This window comes from Nilaparvata lugens, chromosome 2, assembly GCF_014356525.2.
Source record: "Nilaparvata lugens isolate BPH chromosome 2, ASM1435652v1, whole genome shotgun sequence".
In the NCBI taxonomy this organism is placed as follows: domain Eukaryota; kingdom Metazoa; phylum Arthropoda; class Insecta; order Hemiptera; family Delphacidae; genus Nilaparvata; species Nilaparvata lugens.
In genome coordinates, this window is record NC_052505.1 from 58,588,781 (window position 1) to 58,608,175 (window position 19,395).

The 19,395-nt window shown below is 32.9% G+C and overlaps 2 protein-coding genes across 4 annotated transcripts in view; one reads left to right on the forward strand and one right to left on the reverse strand.

Annotated features, from left to right (window-relative positions):
- The window catches only part of LOC111048801, a 76,807-nt gene extending 61,025 nt beyond the window's left edge, over positions 1-15,782 (reverse strand). The window contains exon 1 of one of the 2 annotated variants that reach the window (XM_022334782.2): positions 15,597-15,782. In XM_022334782.2, coding sequence (XP_022190474.1) covers positions 15,597-15,620 — 24 coding nt within the window. In that variant the 5' untranslated portion in view covers positions 15,621-15,782. The remainder of the gene's footprint in view (positions 1-15,596) is intronic. The other variant, XM_022334781.2, reaches the window with a different exon arrangement.
- The window catches only part of LOC120349567, a 61,195-nt gene that overhangs the window by 26,340 nt on the left and 15,460 nt on the right, over positions 1-19,395 (forward strand). Inside the window, exons 1-2 of one of the 2 annotated variants that reach the window (XR_005570390.1) lie at positions 11,512-11,563; positions 15,529-15,971. The exons of the other annotated variant lie outside the window; for it this stretch is intronic. The gene's annotated coding sequence lies outside the window, so the exon portion shown is untranslated. Of the gene's footprint in view, positions 1-11,511; positions 11,564-15,528; positions 15,972-19,395 lie in introns of those variants that run through there. 2 annotated transcript variants of the gene reach the window in all.

The window sequence follows — 19,395 nt, forward strand, 5'->3', positions numbered from 1 at the left end:
GACCTAACTTTTTTGTTCAGCTTGCCAAAATACCCCTCATTTCAATATTAAAATTTTCGACTGACTGTACAGTGAGTCAATCATTCTATCAAGGCTTGAATAATTTTGAAATTTTAATTAAATAAAAATGGTAGAGAATAATTATCATGTAGATATCAACACCTTTATTTAAAGACATATTAACTGCATGCGTTTTCATATTGCCGATACAGCATTGATGAAACTGTAGACGTTTATTAATATTTAGCAGTCTCAAAAAACTGTTCTTGCTGAAAAATTAATAATACATGTCACGTGTAGGCTTATACATTCCATCAGGAAAACGAAGTTCAAAACTATGGTTCTCCTAAACATATGTTTTTGAGATAATTTCTTTGATGCAGCTGTTTCACATTCACCATTACAAATTATACAGAGTTTGTGAAAATAAAAATATTTATTGATTACCAAAACAATACTATTATTACATCAATGATAATAATTAATTATTAGAACAATACTTTTATTATATCAATAATAATAATAATAATATTAAACATATTTATCAATTATCAGAACAATATTATTGAGGTTGAGTGGAATCAGGTAGAAAGCAATAATAGAACAGATGTTCTTTTTTGAATTTCTATCATATTATTTTGTTATTTCCAATGATTACAACATATGTTAGAATATCACATGTCAATAAATAAATATTATCTCATTTCCATATGGCACTCACCTTACCATGTTCATAACCTTACTTTTTCATCCTTTGAAACCCTTAGAGGCAAAATATCTCAAAATCCGTTTTTAGTGCGCGTCTAGCATGTTTGAAGAATATTTTTGCAAAGTTTCAAGTCTGTGGGACAATTAGTTTGAGCTGTAGTGTGATTTTACATCAACATTTTCGAAAAATGCCCTCTCCTGGACCCCCCTGTGCTCCTGATCGAAATTTTTCTGCATAGATCTAATGTTTTTTCGTAGCTGAACAAGAAAGTTCCTCATGACTTTGCTGTGCAATGAGCGTTTGAAAAGTACAAAATTTTGGGAGAGGCCCAGCTCCCTCAGGGGGGCAAATTTCTGAAAATCCTTCCTTGGTGGATGTTTTCAGGCTACCATAAACAATCGTGCAAAATCTCAAGTTTTTAGGCTCAGTAGTTTGGGCTGTGGTGTGATTTCAGTCTGCAGGGGCTTAGCCTTTTATAAGTATAGAGAGAGATAAATGGGTCTGAATAGAAGCTAATTGCTGAGGGATGTTCTTCTTCGTCTTCTTCTTCTTCTTCTTTTACTTTCATTCATCCGCTACTGTACATGTAATACACCATTTAAGCTGCCTCATTTCAATCCTCTCACATCTCTCATGCCAACTTCCTCTCTTATTCTGTTGTTTTGGATTCTATATCCCTTCTTGTCTTCCCTAATGTTTTTCTATGACATTTCGTTTCCACTGTTCTCATTTTATTTTCATGGCATGATCTCATGGGCCAGCTTTCACTCCCGCGTAGACCTACAGCAAAATTGGTTCAATTATTGATCTGTAAATACTTGATTCTTTATCCTCTTACTGATCCATTTTTCACCAAATAGCCAATAAGGGATGTCCTTGGATAAAAATCGTCTCTAGAAAATATTTATTTATAAATTAATTTATTTATTTACTTACAAAAGCTCACAGAATAAATCCATGAAGAGCCTTATTGACATCAACTAGTTTAGATACTTAATATTTGATGCAAAATAAGAATGAAAAATAAAATAAATAGTAAACACAATTTTTGAATACTAATATGATGAGAAGAGACGAAATGAAAAAATAAAATAAACTAATCATAATAGTAAATGAAGAAGAATGGAATAAAAATAATAATAAGAATGAAATAAAGTTAATAGAGAATAGAGGAAAAATAGGACTTTAGAAGAGAGAAAAAAAATGACGGAGTTTAGTATAATTATTTATCAATCATGAGTCAGCTATAGAGCGATATGCTAGTTCACAGGATTTCTTGAAGGTTTGGAAACGGTCAGCAAACGGATCAACGATGGTTTCTATTGTACAAACGTATAGTTCTGTATATGTAAGAATTGTAATGATGAGTCGTTCTGATGAATGGCATGTGAAACAGAATATTTGGTCTTGGTCTATTAAACGGGACATGAAGTTGCAACATATTTATACAATGGTTTCTATTGTACAAACATATAGTTCTGTATATGTAAGAATTGTAATGATGAGTCGTTCTGATGAATGGCATGTGAAACAGAATATTTGGTCTTGGTCTATTAAACGGGACATGAAGTTGCAGTTGTAGATTCTGGCATGAATACTTGATTGTTTAGGATATTATATAATAGCAAGAGGCAACCGACAGATCTCCTTTTCTTCCAATCTTTGTACATTAAATATCAACCTTGGATTGTCTCTTGAAAAAGCTATCGGACAGAATGCGTTGAACTTTTTAAAATAAAGATACCTTAACAATTTATTCTGAATTTTTTCCAAATCAAGAATAGCGCTGCTGTGAAATGGAGCCCAAACTAATAAAGCAGCATATTCAAGTTTATTGGGGTCGTGCCTACCAGGTGCACATTAGCAGATTGGAGACTGTTCGAAATCAATTCTTAAGGCAGGTTTAAAAAAGAATAGAAGATATTCCTCTGCGTTACTTTTTAGTGAGTCCAGAGTTTTGTCACTGAGAAAACTTTTCATTAAAGATCTGTTGATCTACATCTATAATAATTCCCATTCAATATTTACTCCTACAGAACATTCATATAATACAAGATATGCATCAGCAGTAGGTATAAACACAATACAACAAACAAGATCCTTTTCAATGACAAATTGTTTTTACATTTCTCATATTTTATTCCGAAATTTCCTTCTCCGTTCCAACCAGAATAGATTGTTGGATGTAGTTTCTAACTCTTTTTTTTATCCCTTCTTAATGCATGGGGATTATAGATTCATCATTGAAAATTATTTTAATGTAGTTTAGATCTCTTATAAAAATTGAGATCTCTCTTTATAATTATAGATATAACGCATATTGTTATGATAACTCGAGCTTACGCACAGGCCTTTGTTGCCTATGTAAGCTCTTTCCTATCTGATACAAGAATTTTATACAAGAATAAAATTGTGATAGCTCAAGAGTTTTATTGTTTAGTATAGTTCTATATTTTGTTGTTGTTTTTAGTAAGTATATTATATCGTTTCTTGAATTGTATAAACTTATTGCTGAAGATTCTATGTAACTGCTTTGAATTGTATTCAGAAGGAAAAAATAAATTGAATTGAATTGAATTGAATTGAATTACTCCTTACTGTAGCATGATACGATTTCAAAACAACGTCACATGCTGTAAAAGGCCTACAATTTCGAAATAAAAACCCTAGCGACCTATTAGCACCATTCATAACATGTGCTAGGTGTTCCTTAAACTCAAGAGTAGGGTCCATTATGACGCCCAGGTCCTTCATACGGATAACCGTAAGGCCTCTTTCACACGATAGGAGACGTGCAACTTGAACACTGAACAGTGTTCTCGTTTTTTTGTCGAAGTACATTGAGTCAAATCGTGTCTTTCACATGGTGACTCCTATCCAGGAACCTCGTTTTGTCACGTCTTTTCCCCTCGAGGCAAGCAGAGGCAAGATCTAACAACTGTGCCGACGTTTCCCCAAAGTATGACTCATCACTTTTTTCTCAAAGTCTAACTTCCTTAAAAATATAGATAGAAGATTTCTGATTTCGAATTTGGATTCAGCGACCCCAAATTCTTTAAAGCGTAAGTCCCGTTTTCGAAAATATCCGAAAACAAGGAAGTTATGGCTGTTTTTAATAAAGCTTTCTATTATCATATAATTATACGGTAAAAACGAACAGGTACTGTACTATACAGTACGTAAGTACTCTAGCTATTATAATACAACTTACACTGTATTCGTGTAGGAAATTTGGTAAGTTATTTATCTTGATTTCTGAAAATACCCCAAAATAAGGGAGTAAGATAACTTTGAAAAACCAAAGTTTTCCTGCCGATTGAAGAAACATTAAAAATTAGTCTAAGACATATTATGTCTTAGAATAAAAACGTGTAACAAATATCAGATCACTATTCAAGCTATCAAGCTTTTCATAAATTTCATAAGTTTGTGTCGACGGTATATGACATAAAAGGCAAATGCTCGCGCTTGGTCCATAGTTCTACGACTGAGGAATGAGGATTTAGGTCAGCAACTAAAATCGACAAGCCATGATTGTCAATCTTACTCATGATACAAAGCTTTGTACTATGATACATGGTTTTCATTCCGTATCATTCTTTAATAAAAATAAAACAAGATTCTGGTTTCAAAAGCATCAAAGTCGCCAGGCTGGTCTGAGCTATTCATGATTTTTTTCAGTATGCATTATCAACTCAGCAGTTCTAATACACAGACATCACTACTTGGAATGCCATGACATTTTCTATTCTCTCAATTCCTATTATTACCATAGATCGATTCAGATCAGCACAATGTTTATACTGTATGTTCATAATAGATTTTTCTGATTGTAAAAAGAAATAGTTCTGTATATGTAAGAATTGTAATGATGAGTCGTTCTGATGAATGGCATGTGAAACAGAATATTTGGTCTTGGTCTATTAAACGGGACATGAAGTTGCAGTTGTAGATTCTGGCATGAATACTTGATTGTTTAGGATATTATATAATAGCAAGAGGCAACCGACAGATCTCCTTTTCTTCCAATCTTTGTACATTAAATATCAACCTTGGATTGTCTCTTGAAAAAGCTATCGGACAGAATGCGTTGAACTTTTTAAAATAAAGATACCTTAACAATTTATTCTGAATTTTTTCCAAATCAAGAATAGCGCTGCTGTGAAATGGAGCCCAAACTAATAAAGCAGCATATTCAAGTTTACTCCTTACTGTAGCATAGTACGATTTCAAAACAACGTCACATGCTGTAAAAGGCCTACAATTTCGAAATAAAAACCCTAGCGACCTATTAGCACCATTCATAACATGTGCTAGGTGTTCCTTAAACTCAAGAGTAGGGTCCATTATGACGCCCAGGTCCTTCATACGGATAACCGTAACACAATCGAGGTTTGCATTATTAATATTGTAATTGTAATGAAAATGAATTTTTCTGATGTGTGAATATCATGTATTTTGTTTTTGATATATTTATTTCCAATCTATTTCTCAAACACCAGTCATGAATCGCATTCAGATCCCGAATATAAGCGCAATCACTCTGTTATTGTTTAGGCCTAAACGTTTCATTGTTTCAATCAATAGGAGATATAAATATTGTCCGTCAAATCAAATATCAAACTTGTAATTGATAAATTGATTATTATCAGTTTGACAGTTTGATCTGCTCTCTTTTGAATAATGAGATGAGACTATCTCAACATCATTAGAAAGTTTTGAAACATCTTTCATAGGACTATAATATAGGCCTACTACCTACCTACTGTATGCATAAAAATCAAAGTATAGAAATTATTTGAATATATATAGAAAGAAGATGATCCATTTCTTTTGAACAGTGCATGCACCAGTTAGTTTTGCTTGACAATTAGTTAGAAAATCAAAGCACCTGAAAGATTATGGAAGAAGCTCAAGTGTAATTTTTTCACCTGCGGACCTGGATTCAGTTTACACAGTTTAAATTCTCAACTGTTTTGAGATAGTTGGTTAAACAGAGGGGGGCGTGTTTGAACGCAGATAGCGTCCTTGAAATTCTTGTTGGGGCTCAAAATCAAATCTTGGGGTGAGGGGGTGGTTAAGGGACGTCAGCTGTGTTTAAAATTACTATACCGTAATGACGACATTTTTTGGGTTCCCAATTCATGGGGATGATGAAGGGGGTAGTAGCTGATTTTCTAAATTTAAGGGGAGGGGGGGGTGTTGCGTGCATGGGCTGAAGATTGATCTATGTGATCTAAGTAGATATAAAATAAACAATAATTATTCTCATACACAAATACCTGATGAAACTATAGACCTAATGGAAATACAGCAATAGACTGGCTTCTCCACACATCTGTGCAATTACTTGTCAGCTGATTTATGATGAATAATTCTATAGTCTGATTTTTACTCTAATATTGGCGTATGAAGGAGGCTCCTTTTTCCTATTATATTATCCTTGAAATGCAAAATTTCAAAAAACCTACTTGTATATACGTCGACGCGCAATTAAAAAAGGAACATACCTGTCAAATTTCATGAAAATCTATTACCGCGTTTCACCGTAAATGCGCAACACATATACCGGTACATATAAACATTTGAACATTGAGAGAACCGTTGACTTGAATCTTAGACCTCACTTCGCTCGGTTAATTAGTTAGGATACTGCTCTTATAGTGAGATTCTCTTCGTCTGTAATCCTTATAAATAATATCCTTTTGCTTTCTTTTTAACTATAATACTGATAGTTTGAAGAGAATCTTGCCCTACCGTATATGAAAGATTCATAATTTACAAGAAATCCAAAGATTCATAACTTACAGAAGAAAATATTCTTGATCAAATATTTAATCCAAATAATCCAAATTCGCTTCGAAAAAGTGTGAAAATGTGCAGTCTCTGAAAGAATAATTCTCCATATTAGAATGAATTTAAGCCAGCGTGAGAAATTTTCAAAACTTAAGCAAGCAAAAAAATATAAAATGGAAGAGACACAATCTCCTCCTCCCTCTTTTTATAATAATAGAGATAAATGTGTGGTCATCTTCTGGTTAATGAAGAAAGGAATTGTCTTATACATGTACGGGGTAGTGAATATACCAATACAAGATATTGACTCAATATCATTGATGAACTACTTAACAGATTACTGATTAAATTACTAATTAACTTGCAATTTAAAAAGATTCTGATTTCACCGATGTTCATATTCATTGATCAATTAATTTGAATTCAATCATTTAAAAAAATCAAATAAATGTGTGGTTCAAAGTTTACGCAACAATAAAAGCTAAACCAAACAGAGCTTCGTCCAAGTGAAACCGTCGTAGCGTAATTGGTAGGACAATCACGATCCATGAATGAAAGGTTGAGGGTTCAATACCAATCAAACTCACTTTTTTATAAGAATTTTCAAGTCTGATGAAGATTATATCCTCTTAATTTTTGCAAAATAATGATTCTATTTTTTTAAGTTTCCTGAAAATATGGTGATTTCATTTTACAACACACAATATTCCCTGATACAAAGCACGGACAACCTGCTAGTTATTATGTATGTCCTTTTTTCCTATTCACCCTCAGCAATATTGAATAAAATGTAAACTGTGACCTCTTTTCATTTTAACTTTCTGATTTAGTACCTGAATTGACAATCACAGATCGATCTCTACATGGAGTCCAAATAGATTAATTGAAAAAATAGCATAAAAGCGTAGAATATAGACATAGGTTTTCTCTGTCGTATGTTTATAACTTTAAGAATTCTGTTCATTGAGAACAAGCTGTGTTAGTTTCGAGCTCTCATGCATTCATTTTTTTAACTTTTCTTATTGCTCTTATTTTTCCACCACCCAAATTTGCCAACAAGAATACAAATATACATTAAGAAAAAATTAGAGAGCTACACTAACAGGTTGACCTGAAAACTTTAGACCTATAGATCCTTGATACACTTTCACTAAAGACATGAAAATAGCGGTGGTGAATTATTACGGATGAATTAATCTTTCGGTTTATTGGTGATCGCTGTGTTCAATTTATTGTCCATTGTCTGAAATTATCCGGATGGTTAAGTGATTTTTCCTCAGCAAAAACAAGTCAGTGGCTGTTCTCTGTTTACGCCACTGTTCAAGTGAGGGGTCACATGAAATATTATCGTGGTGGGTGATCTAGAACGCTAGGTACCGTACTCTTCTTCTCAAGACAATTTATTGACGGCGATATCAATTGCTGGCTACTGGCTTTGGCAAAGGTTCTCCTTTTCTTTCTCTTACATTGATCTTGAAGTGCAACTTCTTTGTCACACTCAGTGATAGCGTAGAGATTGAGGTCATATCAGAAGCTGAATGAAAGGTTATTTATTGCTTGTGACAAAAACTATTCTGATGACTGATATAGTGTAACATTTTCCTAAACTAGCTAGAAAACGCTATCTTTATTAAAAAAATATAAAGTACCTATACAGCGGTACTTCTTTTGGAAAAATATTTCACAAGGACTAGTTTTATTCTCGAGAAATGTAAATGATTGAAATTTCTCTATTGTTCTGCTGCACATGCTACGATGGGTCGCATGTACCGGTGCATATATTTACCTTTCATACATCATAAATTTTTCGCGTATACCGGTACAGTACGGTAGGCCTAGCGCAGATGTTCAATCACTACTGAGGAGAAATCCCTAGCCTACATATTATATAATGTGAGATATTTCAAATTACTAAGATTAATTTCAGATATGCTAGCAGACTGTAGAAATAAGCCTTCATTTATGATGGGTATTTAAAGTTCACGATTATTTATATTATATTGAATCTATTTAGAAACGTCGTATCAATGGGATTATTGTATTATATAAATTTCGTGGAGAATGCAATAGTTATTCAATTTTTGCATCCAAATTTACATTATTATGCAACCATTGTTTAATAATAATTCATTTATTGTTGATAATATTATATAGGCGTATTTCTCTAAAGGTGAAGAGACTTTTTAGATTTGGAATATAAAGTGGAATTGGTGTGTAGAGCTGTTGTGGTTAGGTGGATGGATGAACTTTTAGAACTTTTAGTAGGTATATAGAATAGCAAGAAGATGATTGTGGGTTTGCTTTCATGCTTTAGGACAGTAGATGGACAGGTTGAGCCAGTCCTGTTTTGTTCAGAGGTAACGGCAATATCCAAGAAATTAACATGATGAGTCAAAGCTGAACATAAATCTGACAAGTGACGTGCATTGCATTGGGCGGACAGCCAAAATCGTATAGTTGTTTATGCAACTATTAAAGCTGATATATTAATGCAGGAACACCTTGGAAAAATATTTCAGATAACTTTCCGAACTACTTTTAGATCATTTTTCGTTCAAAACAGTGTCGTAATTGATTGCATTGATGGTTATGCTATTTTTAAATTGAATTTAATTAGGAGTTGAATTTAATTATGATATTATATCTATAATTTTACACATTACTTTATCAAATCCTGATATAATATCCTGGAATCAGGTAATTGCTCTGTTTGGAAATTCCAATTAGGCTACTTTCAATGATTGTAACGTTTCACGATAGCCAATATCAAATTTCAACATAATCTAGAGCAATCAAGCTCAAAATTCAATATTATACTGATCTGACCTATTACTCTCAATTGAATTCATGAGTAAATCAATGAATGATTAAAACGAATGATACCGTATAGTAAATGAATAGTATAGATCAATTCACTTGAAGAAGTTTTGTGAAACAATTAAATTCCATGAATAAATCTATGACATCATACAGATATATAGGGAGCTTACAGAACTTTATTACCAGATACACATGTATTATCATTTCAGTGTATATGTATTTAATACCCTCAATCTCCTTTTGCATTCTTATTCCTTTATCACATTATTCGATAGCCTGAATTCATAAGCCTCAGAATTATCCTACAAATGAAAATTATGATCTTTTAGGTAGGCTACTGATAAATTGAACTTGTATCGTCAAGAAGTCTTCAAGTTGTCTCTGAAAATGTGGATCTATTAAAAGGCGATATTGAATAGGTAGACCTAGGGGTGTGAACCCAATGAATTAATTATATAGGCATAATGTTTCTAGAACATGTTGATCTATCTTATATTTTAATAATTATAAATGCATAGTAGCCTATAGGCCCACTATAATTATATCTTATATCAATATAAGATCATAGAAGATATGGTATCATTATATAATTATATTATATCTTGATATCTCTAAAAAATGTTAATCTATTGCTATTTAAAATTTGTATCAACGGCCAAACCGAGAAATTCGTACGGTATATCCTGAGAAAACATACACTTAACAGATTCCGTTACAGCTATCAAAGTTCAAACTATCAGATCAACATATTGTGGATTTCTTTTCATTAGTTGAATGGGAAGCATTGAAGTTTGATGCTACACTCATATCAACGAGTTATTTTTATTTTCATGAGGAATTGTGACAGTTTAAAGTGAATCCAGGTGAGGGGTTTATCGCAGCAGTAATTATGGCAGTGCTAGTGACGCTGAGGCGCCCACTAGCGGAATGCAGATCGCCAAGCAAAGGGCGGGCGGGCGGGCGGGCCTCACCCAGCAAGCAGCCGGGTCAAGCCGTTATAACGGGTCGGTCGCTCACTCCTGCCTCCTGCCTGCGTGATCCATCATTAGCATCCTGGCTCAATTACCAATCTAACCTAAGCGAGTCAAGGTCGTCGACTTCCTGGGTTTAAGTTACACTCGTTGTTAGCCCTTCTGGAAGATTTTTATGGTGATGTTGATTATTGTGAAAATGAATTTGTATGTAGAAGATTTACGATGAAGTTGTGGATTATTTATATAGATTTCTATAGCTATAACCTATAGGCTACCTATATATATATATTTGGCCCATATGTGTATCCTGCTTTCACTGATTCTCTACAACGTAACTCGAACATATAGTGGATGAATCACAGTTGATCATTCACTTCCTCAAGAAGAGACAAGAGTAGGCCTGAATATACCTATTTAAAGAATTCCATAATTAGAGAATTTTTCTGAGTACGGTATAGTATTTCTTGTGGAGTAATTTTATGTAGGTTAGAGACAACGATAGTAATACAGGAAGGCCTATATAGGTATGATATATAAATAATAGGCCTATATTGGAGATGAATCGCTGATGAGAAGGCCCTAGCAGTGTCAAGAAAAATGCGTCCGGAAACAAAAACGTATATTATTATGAACTTGGAAAATTTATTTTATAGGAATTTGATTCGACTTATGATCAATAATGTGATGCACAATGAAAATTCAAGAGATAATCGAATATAAGTTTGCTTCAATTTGTACCATGATACACACTACACAGATAATTCAGGCATAGGCCTGCATTTTGAAAAGAAGTGCATTTCACATAGAGTACCTAAATGTATGAATCATCAAAAGTGATTTGCAAGATTGCAACTCATGCCACCAAAAACTGTTTCTAAAACAGAGACCCAATTCTAAATTCGTTTAAAATTCCTAAATTTTTGTGGCGTTTCTTTTGGAATAAGCCACTTGATTATAATGATTTCAACGGAAGTAGACGATTATAATAGATCATAACAGAAGGATAATTGCTTTAATTGAGGGTTATTTTCAAACTGTTGATGCTCATAAAACATTTTCAACTTCTTAGATCAATAACACTATTTTTGAGATTAGAAAACAAGAATCAAGGGTAAAATTTGATGGTGTATAGGAGAACGACCTTGACACTGACCTCACTATACAGGAATGTCATTACCGAGAGTTAGTCGATTATCCTGGGCCTGCTATGTCAGTGTTGAGATGAAGCAGCTAGCCTATGCCAGTGAAATCTATTGAAGATAAGGTACTAACAACATTCCACTTTTACTAGTGAGTAATGAGTGAAATGAGTTTGATACCGTAAAACTTATTCAACACTATTGATGCGGGAATTTTTGTTACTTTTTACTAGCCTATCATATGACATTGATATTTTTATAGATTAGGTTTAATTTATAAGTTACGTTTTGGTGAATAAAGAATAGTGAATAGGCAAGTAAATAGTTTTAGTAAATATGCAATTATGGATAGAAATGTATGCTTAATTTATTATCTTTGAGCCAAGTTTTACAATATTATTCACATCTAGTATTATCAAATGAATAAGTGAATTTGACGTAAATTCACGTATAAATAGATAGAGTAAGTAAAAGCCATGTCTGGCTTATATAAATAGCTAAACTATAAATACTAGTACATATTTATTTAGGTCTAAATAGTAATGAAGAGTTCTCTACATTTGGTATTTTTCACTTTTGTTGTTTGGTTATTTAATTTAGCAGCCGACTCTTGATACTTGATGTTTGATTATCATAAATTTTATTAAAATGATATAGGTGTAGAAATAGATGTTTTATTGGCAGAAATAAAATAATTACATCTGAAATACATAATAAAAGCAATACCGTACGATATTTTTTTTTGAAATGTTGTGAAAGTAATTATTGTATTGCATTATTTACACACTGTAGGCTATTATTTTTTATGCTGGGAAAACAGGTACGGTATCTGGTTAAGGTATGTAAACCTTGTTGGTGCAACCAAGTGTAGAATTAGTTTTTATTTTGTATTGGCCATCTCATCATTCTTGATGAGTGAATACCATTGATATTCAATTATTTTATTATATGAGTTTCATTTATTTATTTTATTTCATTCAATCTTCTATAAGTGACACGAAGTAGCCCAATATTAGCAGGAAAATTAACTCTGTTACAGGATCTAGTCAAAATAGGGACAGTTGAAATGTGGTGATTCCAATTGTGAATGTTCATAAGACAATCATCTATATTTCAATATGATACTGATATACATTTAATATTTTATAAGTTTTACCGCCAATCCACTACAATGTTGATTGCATTAAGTATATTTTATCCTTGGAAATGCATGGTGGGTGATATAAGAAAAAGAATATTGATCGAAAAAAGAGAGTATAGGCCTATGCTACAAAAAAGGTGATCAGTTATTGTTGTGCAAATACCAACAGTAACTAATGAATAAAAATTTTAGTGAGCCTATGATTAATTAATATTGCTAATTAATTATTCAATTAAATTGATGTTTCTTCAAAAACTTGAGTTCATATTACTATAGCCTACTCTGATGAGTAGTATCTATTTGAATTCAATCATTGATTTTTCTTCATTGATTTTTCAATCATTACTTTTCTGTAAAGAAAGTTATGTGCTCCAGGAACAAATTAAAGGATTTTAGAAACAATAAGCTTAGGCGTATAGGCTCTATAAGACACTAGCCTAATGAAGAAAAGCACATTACTGAGTCATAATCGATTCATTATCATAATACCATCAAGACATTTTTAAATAACAATTTTCTAACATTTGTGAGATGATAAATGACAAGTAAGATAAAGTACATGTATGTTTTAATGTGAGCTTGGTTGGCCATTTCCATCTTCTTTCTTATTCATACGTTACTGTAACCATAATAATTCACCAAAGGTCAGGTTTTAATGTAGTCACTGCTCTAATACATAATCAGGGCGTACTAAATAAGTAGAGCACTTCGATGCATTTACATTTCAGGTTGTATACATATGGTACTGTTCATCCTTTTTATATGGTTGAATATTATAGTACACGTTTTCGGTGAGGGAGGAGGGCCTACATAGATCAATGAATGTAATTTGAAAATGATCTTGTTTATCAACATTGTATTTTAGATTTTATCACAACTCTATGTCAAATAATATTATGATTCGATTGGCGACAACATCATTTTCGTTATAAATTTTAAATTTAACATTATTTACTCGAGAGATGTAGAGAATTTTATAATTCATGTTTCATGACAGAAATTACGAAGATGGTCCAGAGTTTTCTATGGATATATAGGACTCATCAAAATAGTTTGAAAATTCTATGGATACCCTATATATTTGAATAATGAATTAAAATTTAATCTATCTATTTTTTTCATTACTGCTACTATATTTCATTAATATATCTCAGATTTTATAATTTAATTCATCATGTCTGGCTTATTCATCAATGCATTTCAATAAATGAATGAGAAAAAATAAGAAAGGTATCTAGTCAAAACTGTGAAGAACATTCATGAATATTGGATACAATGATGGCAACTGTTAACCGTATTCGTATGTTAACAGTAGGCCTATTTATAGAAAATGTTCATGGGTTCAATATTCATGAGTTACATTTGGGAACGGACGCCTCTACAATGCAATGACAGTAATGTTGACTACAAATCCTCAACTATGGACTGAAGTAACTGTTCCCTGCTTGATGTAAGGTGACTCTTTTGTTTCCTTATGCAATAATTGTCAACAGGTCAAATTATTATTCATTGAAGACTCATTCAATTGGTGCTGACACAACAAAATATACTTATCCTTTGCAAATAAAAATATTCAGTTACAATATTCATTAAATCAAACGACATATTAGGCTATTCATTCATTTTTATTAATTCCATAATGCTTTATAAAAAAGTAGGCTACCTGCTATTTCTTCTTTCTCATTGTTATTAATCTCTGAATTTATTTGTTATAAATAATTATGTTATTATGGATTGAATTTTATTAAGACAAAATGGGTTTCACTACTTTTGTTGTTTCCATCATAAAATATGTTGATTATGTGAATTTTAAATTGATAAAATAATAATAATTTATTGGCTTTACCTTTTTCCATAATATTATTCAATTATAAGATACATTTAGGTGCATATGAATACAAAATTGGCATCTACCTTCACTTAATGAAGGACCAAGTTATAAAATACGATACATTAGATTACTGTGTTGAAGAGAATTGAGAAAATCTGAAGCTTGATGACAAGGGTACGTTATACGAATTTCCCGTAATTTTCTAGTTTAGATGTTTGAATGCACCTATATATTAAGGTGCGTACAGATATACGCACCGCGAACATGAACAATTCACTTTTAATCAGCTGATTATATCTGTATTTTTACAGAAACGGTAAGATATAGATATAAAAAGCTTGGCATCAGCTGATTAAAAGTGAATTGCTCATGTTCGCGGCGCGTAAATCTGTACGCACCTTTAACATAACATAATTCACACAAAATACAACTACAATAATTACATTTATAATGAGGGAATTTGAGCTTGTTACTTCTGATTTTCTGAAGTTATCGCGAAATAATTGATTTTATCATTGCAAAGAGGCTAAGTTGCCCTTATTACTTTATTAGGAGGAGGCCCACCATATCATAAACCAAAAGACATACAGGTATTCAAATTTTGAAGAGATTCATATTTCTTTCACATTGTTCATCTTTTGCTTTATGCATTGTTCATCTATGCTTTTTCCTATTCAATGGGGCCATATATTGAGTTTCAAATTATCTTAGAATGTACAACATATAATACCGTAGATACATAGAATTATTTACCCTCAATTAATATATTACGGTAACTCTGATTCTGAGACTGGAAAAACGAGATTTCAAATAACAGGGGAAGATATAGGCATAATCATACAGTATGAACCGTCAAGTATTGGTACTAAAATTCGTAGTCTACCTTTATTTATTCAAAGGCAAATAATATACTTCAAGAAAAAATACAATGACTAGTAGACATACAACGTAATTTGAGAAATTGAACAAAACTATCCTAATTGTCCCACAATTTTTCAACAAATGAGAGAGCATAATAATAATTGTAGATCATATTATATCCGCTGATGTTATTATCTTAATCATGAAACCCTATAATCATTATCATGGTATGTAACACAGAAATTTCCATGATTTAGGCTACTGGTGGAAATTCTAGAAACAAAAACGACTCCAAACGAAAAAAGGAAACGAGAAAGTGGCTCACCCGTCGACAAGGAGACGAAATCATGTCCTTGATCCTGCAACCAACTACAATGAGGAAGACAACCTCGATGAACTTCACAGTCTTACTAGAGACGCACGCGTACTTAGGCTCGAATCAAGTTGCGACCGACTGCAAGGTGAAGTAGTTAAGCACTAGGTTCACTCGCCGAGAAATGTCTACTGACCCAGTGAGGCTGAACCGCTGAAGAAAGACCTGCACCGCAGGATTCACTCCTAACCTCTCTTCTTCTTCTACTTCTCTTCTAAAGAGCAACAAGGAGCAAAGTAGTTCTTCTGCTTTTTCTCAGCTGCGTGAAGATGACGACCCTGGCCCTGAACTCAACATAGAGCCTAGTGCGGCTGACGGCCTGTATAGGTAAGCTATATTAGCACCAGGTGTAGGCACCTATCTACATAAGTATAGTCAAGAGGAGATACCGATATATATATATATATGTCGCTCAAGGACTTCACAAATCAGAAGACAAAGTTGACAAAGTTTATCTGGTCGACATTCAGATAATAGCTAAAAAGACTAAAAAGACAAGTTCTTACAATATTGTAAAGCTCTTCCTGGGGGTTTTACTCTCGCCTCCAAGGATAGGTCGATACACGTGTAATGAATCTTGTACTGAGTCACCAGCATTGAGGTTAGAAATTTTGGAAATGCGTGCGGGGACGCTAAGTGAATACCAGACTGATTGAGTCACTACAAGATTCGATACAATCGTCTGAATCGCGGGAGGCATAAACACTCGCTCACCCTTGATTCTTCTTATGACAGATTGTATAATGATAAAAATTTTTTAAAGTAGTGTAGCGGTTGCTAAACACTGAATATGGATGTCTTAAAACTATTACCTGTGATGGAACAGCATACAAAATCATACAGGTCGAGCAAAAATCCCAATGTAGATAATTTACGGGACTGCGTCTCTAATGAGTTCCGAAGGATTAAGATAGGGTACTAGGACCAGATATCGTTCGGAATATATTTCGAGAACAGAGTCTTGTCGGGTTTAATGCTCTATTGTAGGAAATTATACGATCTCCAGCTGCATCTGCTATACAGTCAACGAATTCGCTCCTAAGTCGAAGTTGGTAACAGATAAAAGCTGATATATGAGCAGGTAAGGACAGAGAATAGATAATCTCGATCTGACCCCATCCAATATCCAGGTTGATTCAATTATTTCAATGATCGTAGGCCTACTTGATCGGTTCTTGATAATATAGAACGTGTCAGACACAATAATTGACAGGTCAAGAAATAATCGAACTCAGAAGACAAATTGATAAAATTGAAATATAGACTAGTATAATAAAATATATAATTCGAAAGTGCAGATATAAAACTTGAATTACAGATTGAAAATATTTTAACATTAACAAAATGATCAAAAGTGTACTTGTACTCGCATGACACCATGCATGATTCAACAGAATTTTATGATTGATAAATTTAACAGTTTTTTGAAAAATAGTAAAAATGAATTATAAAAGACTTTTAAAGTTGCTCGGGGTCGTGGTTCTGGCAGCGGAGGATAGTTAATCAACTACAAGTTCTTATAAACTCTATATATCAAATAAAATCTAAGAGCTTAATGGTTATAAGCGCTTGTCGGCGTGGCCATTAATTTAACGAAGAAATTTTTTATATTTTCTGCACTGTTATTTCTTTCGAAGCGAAGATTGGGGCCCCAAATGTTAAAACTCACCTGAAACTCCTTGGTGGTCGTGGTTCCTTTAGATCAAATTCGTTTGATCGGTGGCCGGTCCAGGCTTCGGTCTCAGCACGTGTGGAATTTTTAATTAAATATCTCCTTCACCAAAATAATTAGTAATTAAACTAGAATTTCTCGAATTATCGATTGATGAAATAAATTTACAAATAACAAGTAAAATAGCCTGAAATATTGGCTCACAGATAAAATATACAAAAATCGAACAAAATTTCACTAATGGGTCTTTGGTAACTTTCAACAGGTCTTAACGGTGAGGATTTTAAAAGGGAAGTGAAGTGTCTTCTTCTAAGCCTTGGGCTAGAACCTTTTCTCTGAGAATCTCTGTGTAATTAATTTGCATGAAAATTTGCCATTGGTAGAATGATTATGACGTAGGCATGATGTCAGTGGCAAGCAGTAAAATATAATTCTTTATATCTGATACTCAGCTGTTGATAAGAAAGCCTTATCGCTCGGGTGCTAACTATTCGTTTGGCAGATCTTTCATTCTATAAGGGTAATTACAATTTTCCTAGCTGATTCTCTCCTTTCATAAGATTTATTCTAAAGTTTCATCACAATATATATATATATATATATATATATATATATATATATATATATATATATATATAATATATTTTCTCTACAGTATTTGATCTATTCTATATCTATAAAGATCTATTTAATTTCTGCTGCAGTTGAGTTCAATATATAATTGACCGAACGAAGTGAGATCTAAGATTCAAGTTGACGGTTTGGCATTTCTCTTAATGTTTAAATGTTTGAATGTTTATATGTTGCGCATCTACGGCGAAACGCGGTAATAGATTTTCATGAAATTTGACAGGAATGTTCCTTTTCCAATTGCGCGTCGACGTATATACAAGGTTTTTGGAAATTTTGCATTCCAAGGATAATATAAAAGGAAAAAGGAGCCTCCTTCATACGCCAATATTAGAGTAAAAATCAGACTACAGAATTATTAATCATAAATCAGCTAACAAGTGATTACACAGATGTGTGGAGAAGCCAGTCTATTGCTGTATTTCCATAAGGTCTATAGTTTCAATCAGGTACTTGTGGATGAGAATACTGCGTGAGGTCTACTGTTCACAGAACTATTAGTATTATTGACCGAGCGAAGTGAGTTCTAAGATTCAAGTCGAGGGTTTGGCATTTCTCTTAATGTTTAAATGTTTATATGTTACACATTTATGGCAAAACGCGGTAATAGATTTTCATGAAATTTGACAGACTGTATGTTCCTTTTTTAATTGCACGTCGACGTATATACAAGGTTTTTGGAAATTTGGCATTATTTTCAAGGATAATATAAAAGGAAAAAGGAGCCTCCTTCATACGCCAATATAAGAGTAAAAATTAGACTATATAGAATCATATATGATTTTGTTCAGTAAATTTTCGTTGTAAATTGCCCAACGTTTTATGAAAATTATAATTTGATTTGCTCTGAACTGGAGTTATTATTCATAGGCATAAGATCCGTTCATGATTTATCAAGATATTAGCATATATTGGAACCGATGACTTTCCATAGATGATAGGTGAAAGCTATCAAACCTATTAGGATAAATTTGGTAGCATGGCACTTATGATTATGATTTCATTCAATGAGAGCTTATCTTCTTCTTCTCTTCTCTTCTCTATATCTATAAAAGGCTAAGCCCTGACAGACTGATATCACACCACAGCCCAAACTACTGAGCCTAAAAACTTGAAATTTTGCACAATTGTTTATGGTAGCCTGAAAACATCCACTAAGAAAGGATTTTCAGAAATTTGCCCCCTGAGGGAGCTGGGACCCCCAAAAATTTTGTACTTTTTAAACGCTCATTCCCCAGCAAAGTCATGAGGAACTTTTTTGTTCAGCTACAAAAAATAATTAGATCTATGCAGAAAATTCTGATCAGGAGTTCAGGGGTGTTCAGGAGAGGGCTTTTATCGATTTTTTTCAGGTAAAATCAGACTACAGCTAAAACTGATTGGCCTACAAACTTAAAACTTTGCACAAATATTCTTCAAACATGCTAGACGCGCACTAAGAACAGATTT